This window comes from Molossus molossus, unplaced genomic scaffold (assembly GCF_014108415.1).
Source record: "Molossus molossus isolate mMolMol1 unplaced genomic scaffold, mMolMol1.p scaffold_m16_p_16, whole genome shotgun sequence".
In the NCBI taxonomy this organism is placed as follows: Eukaryota; Metazoa; Chordata; class Mammalia; order Chiroptera; family Molossidae; genus Molossus; species Molossus molossus.
Window position 1 is genome coordinate 24,931,757 of NW_023425351.1, and position 15,515 is coordinate 24,947,271.

General features: G+C 40.3%; 1 protein-coding gene across 1 annotated transcript in view; it reads right to left on the reverse strand.

The window, feature by feature from the left end:
* The window catches only part of CPA6 (carboxypeptidase A6), a 313,464-nt gene extending 306,391 nt beyond the window's left edge, over positions 1-7,073 (reverse strand). Inside the window, exon 1 of the mRNA XM_036264316.1 lies at positions 6,741-7,073. Coding sequence (XP_036120209.1) covers positions 6,741-6,856 — 116 coding nt within the window. The 5' untranslated portion in view covers positions 6,857-7,073. The remainder of the gene's footprint in view (positions 1-6,740) is intronic.
* Positions 7,074-15,515: the final 8,442 nt, after the last annotated feature.

Consider the following 15,515-nt stretch of genomic DNA (forward strand, 5'->3'; position numbering starts at 1 on the left):
AAAGCTTTGCATCCTATATTCCATTTTATCATAAAGAAGCTAAAGCCCAGAAGCAGACTGGGAAGGCATTTATTGGGCAAAGCAAATTATAATCCTGTGAACCAGTTATCTACTGATTGATCATAATGAAGACTCTAAAACAAGTCTCCAAAAGGGTTTTTTTTTTTTCTTTTCAGTAATTTCATTTACAAAGACACAAAAACATGTAATGCTTTTGTAGCTTGTACAACATGAGCTGTGAAGTTATGAAACATTAACATCCTTCATTGCTTTTCAAAGGTGGAAATCATTATGTTAATGGTTTTACCCAGAAAGTATCCTGGCGCCATAAAATAAAGGCTCCATTATCAGATTGGGCTCCAAGGAGAAAGTGGCCCAGAAGCATTTGAAACCCTCCTCTTTCCTAGCTCAGTGGCAGAGGGAACGCTGATCCCCAGGGAGCGCAGTCTGCCGGTGACTTCAGGTGAGAGAAGAGAGAGCTGCAGCATTGCACGTCTAAAAGGCAAAGCAGGAGGCCCCAACGCAGAATGCACCAAGGGAAGAAAGCTTTAGTGTAACCAGCCAATAAATAATCAGTAATTAGGGGTTGCACTTTGAGCTAGTGCATAAAAAAGCTAAAAATATTCTACCATTAATAAGGGCCAAGAGCTAAAAGGAACTTCCAGAAGGCACTGGAGAATGATTCCTTTAACTATAAACAAATTTGTGGGGGAAAGGTTCAATAGCAATCTTCAAGAGAACCCCGCATACATCCTGCATCATCCCTGATGCCCCAAATATGTATCTCACACATTTCAATCTATTTTCATAATTGAGATGGCTTCTTCTTGCTTTAGGTCCTTATTATGAGTGGGGCCAGCCTGCTTTGCTTGTTAAAGATGAGCAGTGCTGAAGCTATTTCTCTGATCTGACTTCCCAGGGCTTTCAGGGCTGAGGAAGAGGGAAACAGAGGCAAGAGAATCAGAGAGTTTGATTACAGATGCCTAGAAAGCCAGGCAGAGGGTTCTGAATTTGATGGAGTTGACAATAGGGAACCAAGTAGATCTTTGAGCTGGGAGTAACCCAACAAAAGTCTTATGTTAGCAAGATCATTCAGTATGAAAAAGGACTAGAGCAAGGTAGATCAGTTAGGAGAAAATTACTCTAATCTAGGCTGAGATAAAGAAATCCTGAACATGGCTGATAACTATTACAAGGGAGAGGAGAGACGAGGTCACTTTGTTTAAGAATGGGACAAACCAGCCCTGGCCAGTTTGCTCAGTGGTTAGAGTGTTGGCCATGGACCAGAGACTCGGGTTTGGTTCCCACTAAAGGCACGTACCTTGGTTGCAGTTTGTCCCCAGCCCCAGTTGGGGTCATGTGGGTGGCAACCAGTCGATGTGTCTCTCTCACATAGATGTTTCACTCTCTCTCTTCCTCCTTCTCTCCCTCCTACTCTATCTGAAGATAAATGCAAAAAATGTCCTCTGGTGAGGATTAAAAAAAAAAAAAAGAATAGAAGGGAACCAGAGATAAATTTACTTTTTAGGAATGAAATAAGGGCATAGTTGAATACTTGAAATACAGCTCATCAAAGCAACAAAGACTGTAAAGAAAAGCCTGAACCCACAATTTACCATCCAAATGGGGACACTTCTTAGACTGAAAGGGTACATTGTCAATAACTACACCAGGACAGCAGGTGCAAACCAGGACAGTTTTGGGCAAATGACAATTTATGGCCATTCTACCTTAAAAGAGCTTTAGTTATCAACATAGAAGATAACTCCCAGATTCATACAACCAGCCCTAGGCTTCTAAAAGTTCATATCATTAAAAGAAAGTTGCCATCAGAGGATACAAGAATGAAAATCTGCTGTTGAGAGATAGAGGGTCTAGCCAGAGAGACAAGGTGGAAACACATGTGATGTCCCTGGAGATGAATCTGATCTACTGTCACTGTATTTCTCACAGTCCTCTCTTCAATATGTCACATCCCAACTTGGGGCCTATTTGCCTACAGGATTTTGAGAACAAAACAGTTAATAAAAAATCTTATTTCCTTCAAGTTGAATTTCTGAATATTTATATCCTATTTCCGTGGATGACAAGGTAAGTTGACTAATAACTGGGGTGTGTGTGGGGTGGTGGTTAAATGAGGGACAGGGGTGGGTGTGTGGCTACAGTATGGACACTGACTAATCAGAATGCACCAACTGGCTAGTGGCTGTCAACAGTCTGCACACACCTATGGTCAGGGGGAAAAAGCTGAGTCATTGGAGCAGCTCCCCTGAAAGGAGCCTTTATGAATGCAGGGCTGGGTGAGGAAGGAGGAGACAGGAAGCCTTGCAGACAGATCCATTACTGGTGGGTCCAAGTCCCCAGAAGCAGCCCTGGAGGTAGAAAGTCAGCTGTCTCTCCACCTCTAGCTGAGATATAGCAGGCCTGGGCGATTACAATAGGTGAGGCCTTGGAAAGATTTCTACCCCTCTTTCTTGGTTCATGGAGCTCTCTTGTTAATCCCATGGTAGCCTGTCATCCATACAGCACTTACATGTTGTATACTAATGTTAGGTGTGGGGCTTTTATCTGGAAGCTCTCAGAGGACATTGGCTCTGTTGGTCAACATTCCCGGCACAGAGCAGACATTCAAATGATACTTGTTGAATGAATGAAGGCACACACCCACAGTCGCTTCCTGTGTTACTTTGTGTGTGTATTTGTGTGTGATGATCTAATGTTCCTTCATTTTCTGTTTTTCCATTCCTTGTGGTCTCTGCCTGCTTTTTCTTTCTTTCTTTTTTGTTAATCCTCGCCCAAGGATATTTTTCCATTGATTTTCAGATAGAGAGAAGAGAGGGAAGGAGGGAGGGAGAGAGAGAAACATCAATGTGAGAGACACACATCAATTGGTTGCCTCCAGCACATCCCCTACCAGGGTAGGAGATGGAACCTGCAAGCCAGGTATGTGCCCTTGACTGGGAATTGAACCTGTGACCCTTTGGTTTTCAGGCTGACACTCTAATCTCTGAGCCAAACTGGCCAGGGCTCTGGCTGCTTTTCTAATAATGTTTTTCTCTCAATGACTCATCATCACCCTAGAGAAGGTGGCCAAGATTAAGCTTCCAATTTTGTCTACATAACCTACCCCTTTCCTTTATTATCCTGAAAGAATCAGCTTCTCAAACAGGATTAAATATTCAGTTTTTCTGCTTTAAAAATTATTTATTGATTAGAGAAAGAGAGAGGAAGGAAGGGAGGGAGGGAAGGAGAGAGGGGAAGGGGAGAGAGAGAGAGAGAGAGAGGGAGAGAGAGAGATTTGTTGTTCCATTTATTTATGCATTCATTGGTTGCCATCCTGTATGTGCCCTGACTGGGGATTGAACCTACAACCTTAGCATATCAGGATGACATTCTAACCAACTGAGATACTCAGCCAGGGCCCATTTAGTTTTTTTAATAAGCAATTGTTTTCCATATCTGAATAGGTGGCAGAGTCAGAAGTACTAGTCTGTGAAGTCAGGTGGAGCTGTGTTAGTACTGAACATGGGTTACCCTGTCTGCACCCCATTTAGCTTATCTGTATAGTGGGGATACCAAAAACTGCAAACGTTTGTTGAGAAAATTAATATTATTATAAATGTTTGTGTAAAGTATTAATAAGGATTCGTTATCTTACCACTATGTTAAGTACTTGGTAAGTGCCAATAACCACGTTCTACCCATCCTCACAAGACCTTGGTGAAGAAAGTTCTAATATTATCTCCATGGCCCCAAGGCTCAGAGAAGTTAAGGAACTTGCCCAAGGTAACAGAGCCACAAAGTGTGGGAAAGCAGAAACTGAAACCCAGTCAGCTGAACTTCAGGACTTATAAACATTGTCACATTGACTCGTATGAGAAACATATCGATAAGTAGTTCTCAAAAAACCCTAGCCACTGTCAGTCCACCATGCTGGCAGAGTTTATTGTTTTGTCTCTTTACCATCACTAAAAAGAAAAATGTACCCTAATCTCACATGATTTGGAAGACGCTTATGTTTTTGCCCTCAATATCCCAGTGTAATAAATAAGTAGGTCCACTTCCAGGAACTCGAGGAGGTGAGGAAAAAGGAGAGAACGGTGATGTTTGCCTGTGCCCACGCACAGACTGATATTTACCTGGAAAACATGTAACTTGCATTGTAGCCCTTAAAGCCCTGTGGCAGTAGAGTATCAGTACATATTATTTGAAGTAAAGTTATTTTCCACATTTAGGGCAATTCTTTTTTTATGTATTTTACATTTGATCTTAGCCAAAAGGCTGAGAAGCAAATTTTCTCTGTATTTTAAATCTCCCTTATACATGTGTGATTTTATATAGCTATCCAAAAAGGCATTAACTTGTGTCAGATTTCCCTTGCAATTTCTCTGCAAGTTTTTTTCCCCTGAGACCCTTAAATTTGGCATTTACTAAGCATCTATTATACAATTGACACTATACAGTTGTTATTTGTTTATGTAGAAAGAGGACTTGAGCTGAAAGCTGCCCTCGGGGGACCTGCTAGTCTGCCCTAAGGTTCTATGTCTTATTCATGAGCAGAGTTCTGCAAACGATAATCCCATATTATTAGATTCAACCAAAACCTACAAAAATATTTTATAGGAATGCAAGAAAGAGGGCTGCTCCATAATAATTAGCAACAAAACCAGAACAAATTATGTAAGGGATAAAAATGAGGTGGTTTAGAATTACAGCGTTTGATGGGCAACAAAAATAATGCTAAATACTATTCTACTATGTCATCCCATCAGGGTCTTGTTCACTGAAAAGCTAGACTTGCAGAAAGTAGATCCTGAGTAAATAAAGCACAAAACTCCCAAACTTACACAGCATTTGTCTTTGGTGGTGAGAGAATAACAGGTAAGCAATGCAGGTAAGTAACCCCCCCACCCCTCCCCGCCCTCCGCTTTGCATGGTGAGTGTGCTCTGAAGTGTTTCTCCTTTGAAGAAAGCTCTTGGCTTCCACTGGGATGGACAGGTAAGGCTGCCTTCTTCACTTCACTGCTGCATCATTTTCTTCCAGTGTTCAGATGCCTGGTAATTTATACATTTGGGACTAACTTATTATGTAGCAGCCAAAGAGAAAATAGCAATTATTACTTTCCTTGCAGAAGAGAAAAGGTAGTGCAACTTCCTCCAGAGAGTTCCAGTCGCTGCAAATTCTACAGGAAAGAGCACCAGCGTGGCCTCATTCCCCAGAAAGTGCGCACACCCGCACACTGAAGCGGGCCTGTGGCTTGTCACTGAGGAGTGCCACATGCTGAAATAATTACAGCCAGGGCCACGGCCGAGTGGAGGAATGAGGTCCTGTGTCACACGGCACACCTATTCCTGTGATATATGTTTATCACATGGCCTGAGTCAGCTAGGACAGTCAGAGTACATTCCTCTACAACCTTAGCCTACACCATCAGTCATTAAACACAGGCCTCTTTACCCAGATCTTCAAGGGCGGTGACAAATGACAGGATGTAGAGCCTGGACCCTGTGTGTCTAGGAGATCGAACAGCAGCCCTCAGATGTTCACTCCTTTCTGTTTCTCATGGGAACATTTGGGTGGAAAAATGTGGTATTGCATTACCACTGATAGGCCCTATCTTAACCAACACCCACCCCTGCCTTTATCCCCTAAAACCGAGGACATGTTCTGAACCCTGTAAGCACTGTGTCCAGAGGGACTCTAAAGGCAGAGCCCAGATTATTCAGGAGCAGGTAAACACGGTTCTCTTTTCCAGGGTCACACTTATAAATTCTTCTCTACACTACTCCTAGAAAGAACAACTTTGCTTTAGGACACTGGGCACTCCCTGGTCATAATCCAGATCTGTATGAAAGCTTCCCTCAACTGGTAATTACTGAGTGATAGTAGACTATGTAAAAAAGATTTAAGACACCAGTTTTCCTCCTCTGCAGAAAGAAACTGAATTAGAGGAGTTATTTAAGGGTTTTCCGGTTCTAAAATGCAGGAATGCCGTAATTTCCAGATTCAAAGAATGACCCCCTGCAAATTCGAGCAAAGCACATGCTGTATACATATCTTCCAGAGCAAGCCTTCGGGATAATAGAACGTAGTCACACACTGTTCTGTGCGCCCTGTGCCTCCTCACGAGAGGCATTTAGACACAAAGCACATTAACCTACAGGGAAAGACTGGATTGTTTTTCTCCTTCTATCTTTCTCCCTGCAGAAAAACACCCCTAATTTTACAGTTGGCTACTCTTATTCTTATTTTGAGTTGACTCATTTGCATCACTCAGATTTGAAAATCAAATAACCACACTGTAGGCTAACAAGCATTAAAAAAAAAAAAATCACACTCAGTTCTTAAATTAATCACTGGTGAATTTCAACCCACTGCTCCTGCACACAGTGGTAAAGGAGCAGCTTACTTTTCAGGTCATAATTCACGTGGTACAGCAGCATCCTTCCTGCCCAGCATCCACCAAGGCAAATACTGCAAATGCTGCCCGTAGCTGCTGCAAAGACAGAGTCCCGTTCAACTCCGGTCTGCAGGGGAGGTTGCCACACTGTTAAAAGTATAGAAAGCCAGACCTGCACCCACCACATTCTCTGTTAGCTCAACCAACGAGCCAGGGGCTCACATACATTTCATTTGAGATGACCAGAAACGTGTACAGATTCACACCGAGACCACCACACCCAAACCAGCTCCCTCATCCAACCAAAAGCTGTCAGGGCATACACGTTGCTGCACTTACCCAGTGTAGCGGTTGCTGTAAAGGTGGCTGAGCCCTGGTTGCAGAATCTTCAAAAAGAGCAAGCAAAGAGGCAGAGAGGCCACTGCCTGGCTCCTGGGCTTCCCGAGAAACTTCATAGCGTTAGTGAGAGGAGCTGTAGTTAGTTCCAGCCGTCACCAGAGGCTGGAGGTGGCTCACAGCACCCCCTGCTCACGCACAGGGTCTCTGAGAGGGGGTGGGGGAGAAGGCTTGGGAGTGAGCAAAATGTGACACTTCTTTCCAGCCACAGAATAGTAAAAAAAAAAAGTTTAAGCAGCTGAGGAAGGGAAGTTGCTCTTAAGACTTGGTCTTGGGACTAGCAGCAGCAGCATACACAGCCCAGCCCAGCCCCGGAGCCCGATCCTTAACCAGGCTCTCCTGGAAGGGGCTGGGCCTCCCCTGTGCTGACTCATGGCAGGGGCTTGCTGGGTGCTGCTTCTTTTGGGTAACTCCTCTGTTTGTTTGTTTTTTGCTTTCCAACTTCAGGCTTCTAGTTTTTTTGGCCCACCTTTCTCCTTCTATTACCTTCTACAGCAGAGGATCTTAACCTAATTGCAAACGACTTGTTTGAGAAGAGCTAAACATGCAGGCATAGAACATTCAGGCTTTGATCTACCCCGGCAAATCTCTACATAAATTCTACATCCTGAAGTGCACAGTGAAGAGCCTTGATGAGTATGGATGCAAGAATAAACCGGGGGCACACGGATATGAACAGCCAGCCTTGGTCCCCATGTTCATCTGCACCACGAAAGGGCAGCTGCTCCCCTGGGCTTCAGGGAGCTTTATAGTGATTCCCCAGCATGGGCACCCAGACTGGCGGCTACTTCTGAGGTTCTCTTGGGGAACAGGAGGCCTCCAAGTGCTTTACCACCTTCTCTCCACATTTGGTATCACTTAGGGAGCCAGACCATTTAAATCAGAATTCCTGGGGGTGAGATCAGTTGTTTAAAAAGCTCCTTATGTGTTCCAATGCTCAGCCACCAGGCTGGTCTTGAGTGGGCTTCTCCAACTTGAACATGCACACAAACCACCTGGGGGGCTTGTTAAACTTCAGCTTCTGATGCAGTAGGTTGGGGCTGGGGCCTGAAAGTCTGCATTTCTAACAAGTTTTCAGGTGCTGCCCATGCTGCTGGTCCTTCAAACTTGGAAAAGCAAGGTTTTACTTTAGAATGAGGTCTAATTTTTCTTCTCTCTCTCAACTACGGGTGGCGGGAACCCTGGAGCAAACTATTTTCTTCTTGTTTTTCTAATGTTGGTAATGAAGAAGGACTTTTTATTTTTACATCCACCTGCTTTACCCAATACACCAGAACATCTATTTGGGGGCACGTGCTTTGCTCTATTAAATAAGAACAATGTTATCTAGAGCGTTCCCTATTGTCCCTCATGTCAAATCCTGGTCATATTATGAAAGAGAGTGTGAGCCAACATCTATCATACTCACTCATGTACTTGTCAAATTTCATGAGGAGTCATGGCCAAGAGCTCCTGTCCCTCCGATATTATAGCCAGAGCACCTGTTTAGAAGAGACGCACCAAATCTCCTCCTCACGTTCTCCACCTGGGGAGTTGAACCAAACTCCTAGGAAGTTGGTCCTTAACAGAGCTGAAATGATTTTCACCTGAAATGAATCTCTAAAGTTGTCTTCATCTACCCCTGAATTGCTTTAGTGAATCTCTTCCTTGAGTCTGCCTCCCTGACACCTGCTATGCCTCTACTGTAGAGTCTGTGCAGCCCATGGAGCTTAAGTGTTTGTCTGGTTTCCTCACAAGGCTACCTTCTTAAATGCAGGACTGTATCCCTTTCACCTTCGTATGCACTTCTTTCTGTCTCGTAAAGGGAGGACCATGTTCAGTGAAGGATGATCGGCAATGTTTGTTGAGTGAATGATGAACCGGGGAAGGGATTCATTCAACAAGCATGTACTCTGCGGCTTCTGTATCCAAAGACAGAAAAGGACATTAGGGTGGCAGAGAGCTCTATGGATGCCTTCGAGGAATTCCCCGATCTCCTGGTTTTGTTTCTTGTAGGTTTATGTTGTTTTCTTCTTCCTGACTGCATGGCCCAGGCTCTGGTCTCTGTGAGCTGGTGAGGCTGCTCTGCAAGGCTCACAGCCATGCTTCCTAAGGCCTTTTTGACAAGGCCAAGAAAGCCTATGTAACAGCCTGTGAACTGTTGAAATAAGAGGTTACTGTGTAAATAAAACACTTCATCTCTTTGCATTTCATTATGTCAGACCAATGTATAAATCTGTCATATTATATCACAACATTAAACTAGGAATGTACAGTCTCTGACTGGGGATTAAGCTCATCTTCAAATCATTCTGAAGGATTGGATCCAGTGAGCAAGTTCAGCAAAAGCTCTCCAGATCCTGAGACCAAGGTAATAATTTCCTGGACCATTAAATATGCATGAGACCCTGGTGACATCCTATAACTGTCCTAAAAATTCAGATCAAAGAGAGATTCTCAAACAATAGAAGCCATTTCTAGCAATCTTCCTCTGCTTTTCTAAGGACCAGGTTATCTGATCAAACTTCTTTTGGAGTAGATAAGCTCCCATAAAACGAGTGATAAATGGAGTCCATTTAGCAAGTGGGAGGAGAAGAAAAGAGTTTTACAGATGAATTTAAAGATAAAAGTCCCATTTTTAAGGCACAGAGAGAGAGTGAATGATTAAACCAGTTAGAGATATGGAGATGGAAAGATGAGAATTTCTATTTTTTTGGCTATGTCTTTGTCATGTTTCAGTGAAAGAATGAATTTTATTAAAAGAAATATTAGCCTGCAGAGAAAAAAATGACAGTCAGGAAAGAAAAAATGTCATCCTTGATTTGGATCCATTTTGTTTTGATGATTAGATAATTTTTAATGTCCTTTCTTGATCTGAAATTCTATGGTGTTGTGGGGGAAGATTTTGCAAAACTTTTTCTTAAGTATATGAGTGAGAGTCATGTGGACTTTCTGGGTCAAGATATTTGTAAGAGAAGATAAATGGGTGTGGTTAGGTTTTGCCATGCGGGCAAGCCTCCAGTTGAAGTTGGTGTTGTGTTCCTTCCTCATTGCCTATGAACAGAGACCTATTGCCTGTCAGGCCTCTTTCATGGCTTTCTGCCATTGTTCCAACCTTTGAGGAAAAAGCAAATGTAGAGTTAGGCCCCCGCCTCATGGCTACTTTCCGAGGAATGTTCTGAACCTTTCTTTAACTACACATTGCAGATGATTCCCAGTGATTCCCTTCTTCAGTGACATCAGCTACTCCTTCTTGCCCCTAAGTCTCATCTTTTCCTTGTTGACTATCTATATCTCTCCCATCCTTAAACTCAAGCTACCTCTGTTCTTCTTTTTTTCCAGGCTTCTCTCAAACACACTCTTGACCCCTGATAATTCGCTTTCCATCACTACCATACTGATGAAACTTTCTCTTAAAGGTCATGGGTGATCTCTAAGTAAAAAACCCTTTGTTCTCACCCCACTCTACAGTTGCCTGGTTTTTAAGGCTGTCTGCCACCTATTTGGGGACATTGTCCTTTCCTGTTCCTCTCTTTCCTAGGGTTCTTTCTCTATTATTTGCCTGCTTAAAAAGTAGATATTTTACTGGGTTCTTTTTTTGGCCCTCTCCCTTCTTGATGCAATGTGGACAGAATGGGCTGGAACAGTTTCTTGGAAGAGATTGACTTCAGCTGGGGCTGGAAGGAATGGACAGATTTGGCAGGACAGAGATAGGAAGGCTAAAGAGAGATGCCCCTTATTGTCAAGGAAGCATTGCAAACAAATACAGAGGATGTGGTCCCTGCCTTTGTGACTCATGGTGCTGGTGGAGGGGCTGGGCAGATAAACAAATAGTTACGCTTGGTAGTTAAATTAATTATGTGCAAACAAATCACAGATGCTGTGATAGACAGTTAAGGGGGAGTGGATCACATTTGTAGGGTGTTCTGAGGAAGTGAACATTTAAACCAAATACTTGAAGGAACCAACTGTACCAAGAAAGGGGTGGTGGTGGTGTGGATGGAGTGAGAAGTGGGACAAGACCATTGCAGGCACAGAGAACAGCATATGCAAGAAGTCCTGTTCAGGATTTACTGTCCTTCCTCAAGACAGGATAAAGAGTAACATTCAGGCTCCTCATTTTGGCATTCAAGTCTCTTAAGAAATTTAATTTGTATCTCTTCAATATTCCCTGTATACTCTGGATCTTTTCCTTCCTCTGGTTTTGTTTATAATGTTTCCTTGATAATAAAGGCCATCTCCATCCAGCCTTGCTATCCTCTGTTCAGCCAAATCTTTCTACCCCTTCAGGACCCAGCTCAAGTCAGCCTCTTCCATGAAGATATTCCAGCCCATTCTGTCCACAGTGCTCACCTTCTTGGAACAGACATTCGTTCATGTACACCTTTAAGTGTTGACCTTTAATTTAATATTACCATTTATTGTAGACTCCTTGAGGGCAGTCGCTCTATTGTGTTCATCTTTGTATTTCACCATGCCTGGAGGACAGCTGAATCCACAGTTGACATCCACTAACAAAACTGTTGGATTGCCTTTCAGCCAAGTGCTCATAGGACCTTTTAGCTGTTGGGGGAGCCCTTGTCCAGAACTCAGACTATACCCTTATCCCTTGCCAGGTCTCTCATAAAAAGAGTCTTGCTTGCTCAGATGAAAGAGCAATTGGAAGAGCCAATTATTATATGTTTTAGGCCCTTGTAATTATGTTACAAAGATGTTTTATAGAATTTATAGAGCAAAACCAAAGTATGTTGATGTAGGAACGTAGGAATGAAGAGTTGTTCTGCTGATTTCCAAGTAGCAGAAGAGACTTCCTGTCCTCTCCTTCTCTGCTCTTTCTTCTTTCTCCCTCTCTCTTTCCCATTTTCTCTCCCGACTCCCCCTCTTTCCTGATACTTGTCCCCAAGCTCTAAGGAAGAAATATGGTATGCAAAACATAGTACAGAAAAATACCCTCAAGATTGCTTTTTCAAATGACAGAGAAAGGATGCTTATGTTACATCATTTGTGACATTAAGCATTTTAATGAAAATTAAGAGAAATCTGAGCTCCATGGAACCTGACACAGATTAAGAAAGTTTGATTACAATAGAGTAAAAAAAAAAATATTAAAGCAAATGATTGAAGGGCTATTCTCCTATCCATTTGCCTCAGGCAGCAGGAGATGATTAAAAAAGAAGACAAAACCAAATAAGAACAGAAACAATATAATGACAGAAAAGACTGATATATAACTAAGACTTTTACAAAAGAGTAAGTAGAAGGGAAATTTCAGATATAGCGATAATCAACAGGATAGGTGATGGAACCTGTCTTAAGAAAGAAAAACTTCTGCGAGGAATGAAAGAAGTCCAACAGGTAGTAATGTTTTATCTTCAGACATATTAGATACTCAGAAAGGTTGAGGGAGAAGAATTCCCCTGGTGCTGAAGAACAGAGAAAGAGTAAATAAAACCTAAAGGAGCTCTGTTCCAGTTGAGCTCTAGTGATAAATAAGAGTACTTTGAATATTGCTAAAATTCCAAGACAATAGGGAACTTGAATAATACTTTCAATGCTACAATGAAAAAAAAAAAAGTACTCTTGTGGGAACTAACTCAGAATCATTTTAAGAATCTGAGTTTATATAATTAAGGTAAACATTTGGAAAATAAGGCTAGTTGAATGATATTAATATAATAAAAATAGAAATATTTACCGATTTATCAGTGGTAAGTATATAAAAGTACATTTTAAAAATTCTCTTTTGGCATGCTTTCTATAAACTTAATCAGAAAGCATGTAGTGGTTGGTTATGAAAAAATATGAATTTGTGTACAAAAAAATTGAATCATGATTTTGACAAATTTTATTTCAATAGGAATCATGTTTTATAGTATGTCAGCTTAAAGATAATTTCCAGGATCTTTAGGAAACTTAACAATAAAAAGGCAATTACCAAATTGAAGAATGGGCAAAGGATCTGAATAAACATTTCTCCAAGGAAGATATACAAATGTCCAATAAATGCATGAAAAAAAAGTGCTCCACAGCATTGGTCATCAGAGAATTGCCCATGAAAACCACAATGAGATACCACCTCACTCACACTAGGATGGCTATAATCAAAGACAGATAATAATGAGCATTGGCAGCAATGTAGAGAACCCGCAGGCATTGTTGAAACAAATGTAAAATAATGCAGCTGCTGTGGAAAAGTTTTGTAGTTCTTCAAAAATTAAATACAGAGTTACCATATGATCCAGAAATTCCACTCCTGGGTTCCACTTAAGAAAATTCAATCATATTTTTATACCAAAACTTGTATACAAATGTTCATAGCAGCATTATTCACAATAGCTAAAAAGTAGGAACAACCCAAATGTCCACCAACTAATAAATGGGTAAACAAAATGTGGTATCTACATACAATAGAATATTATTTGTTCATAAAAAGGAAGGGAATACTGGTATTTGCCACATCATGGATAAACCTTGAAAACATTATGCTAACTAAGTAAAAGGAGCCAGACACAAAAGGCCACATGTTGTGTGATTATGTTTATATGAAATGTCCTGAATAGGTAAAACATATAAACATAAAGCACATTATCAGTTGCCAAGAATAGGAAAAAGGGGAAATGGGTAACAAATGCCACTGAATATGAGATTTCTTCTGGCAGTGACAAAACTGTTCTGGAATTGGATAATGGTGATAATTACACAATCTAGTGACTATACTAAAAACGACTGAAATGTACTTGTTAACATGCTGAATTTTATGGTATGTGAATGATATCTCTATTTTAAAAAGATCTTTAGGGAACTTGAGACCTTAGGCTGATTAAATTAAACTAATTAATGGTTAATCACTGGATACCTAAATTATTTCTAAGTAAGATAGAACATGGACACATTGGTTACTAAGTATAATTCATGTTTATATGATTTTGCTTTTAACATGTTACAGATAGGTATATCTTTGGTTAGTTTTGCCACTTTCAGAAGGTATATAAGTCTGTAGCAAGTGTGTGTCTGTAGAAAGTTGTGTTATATGTATTTATAAGTTCTACCTGTTGGCTAAAATGCTGATTTGTGACAGTTCTCCATTATCTACCAACAAATTTTCTCTGTGAAATATGAGTTAGTTACTTTAGTTAAAAGTTTTAGTTAATATTGTTGGTTAAGCCTATACTAAGAGCAGTAGTGACAAAGAAAGTTCTACTACGTATGTGCTTCTGTTTTTCAAGGAAAAGAGTAACTTTTTCTTAAAACAGTACTTCTCTGGTTTTTGTTGTTGTTCTTTAGGCCCATTTACACCCTTCAAACTTATGAGGACTCCAGGGAGTTTATGTGGGTTATAGCTACTGAGAGTAACTGTATTGGAATTAACACTGAGAATTAAAAAGAAATTTATTGATTCATTTGAAGATAGTAATGACCAAAGCCTTGTATGCTAATAACATCTTATGAAATTAGTTTTCATGGTCTTGCAAGATTTATCCTTAAGTACCAGTATGTTCCTGAATATTAAAATGCACAATGAAAGACAAAGCTTGGCATGTAAATTTTATTTGCTTTGTTTTATAATACCTGAGTCTGAAAAGCTCTGGAATGTGTTAATAGCTTGGCAAAGTTTGCTCAGTGCGATGGAATTGCTTCCTTGGTTTACTGTTTATTGCTTTTGCTTACAATGTGAAGGGTTAATCTTTATGTCATCTGCCTACGTAGCAAAGATTGTCTTATCAGAGTAACTTTCTGTGCTTTATGTTGACTTGATTACATCCTGGATTACTTAAGAGAACAACAACAACAAAAAAAGTGAAACAAAAAAAAAAAAAAAAAAAAAAAAAGAAAAAAGAATCTCACTTCTGAAAGAACTAACATTTTACAATTATGTTACCTTCTACGTTTACTTTTAATTTTTTTGGTCATTTCACTTAAATAGGGAACAAGTATTGTTTCTGAGGCATCATGGTTTTATCTTTAGTGTCTAAATCTCCTTTGATAATATATATCTTTTATTTTTGTCTCCCCAAATCAACCCTCTATATAGAAAAAATAAATAAAGTAAAATTTTTAAGATTTTTTTTGGCACCTGAAATTGTATTTCTGATTTCCCAGAGGGCCCCTGCAAAATTGCAAAGACTTATTCTTTTACCTTGTAAAGTGTTAGAAATAATTAGGTTTTAAAAAATATCAGTATTTCTATTGATGTTGCCTGAGAAGAGATGCTTATCCTTCCTTAGGTGAAGTCTTTGTAAGTAAAATATTATTAATATAAATATCCCAGGAATTGCATCCTCTGTGGGAAGTTCCTGGGGATTTGTTAGCATCTTTGCGTCCATGACATGTTTTTAATGATCAGAGTCTTGGTGCTGTATTTTGCCTGATAATGTTAGGCATCAACAGTAAAGTGTTATTAATCATAAATTTCAGTTGTTATTTAAAATGCTATTATCCATAAGCTCATTCTTCATTTGAATCTAATATCTTCTAGGCCAGCAGTTCTCAGTTGGGGAATTACATCAGATGCATGCATGAAGTCTTATAAAAATACAGACATCTAGATTCTACTTCAGACTTACTAAATCTCTTTACTTGACAATCTTGGGATGTTCTTTGCATATGCTTTGCATATTGTTGGTATGTTATGTGTCTTATGTCTCAGGATTATTACATATGAAAATTATTTCCTCTGTAAAAGTATATTCATCTAATTGTATAAATCTGATGTAGCATTCACTGAATTATTGGAAAATA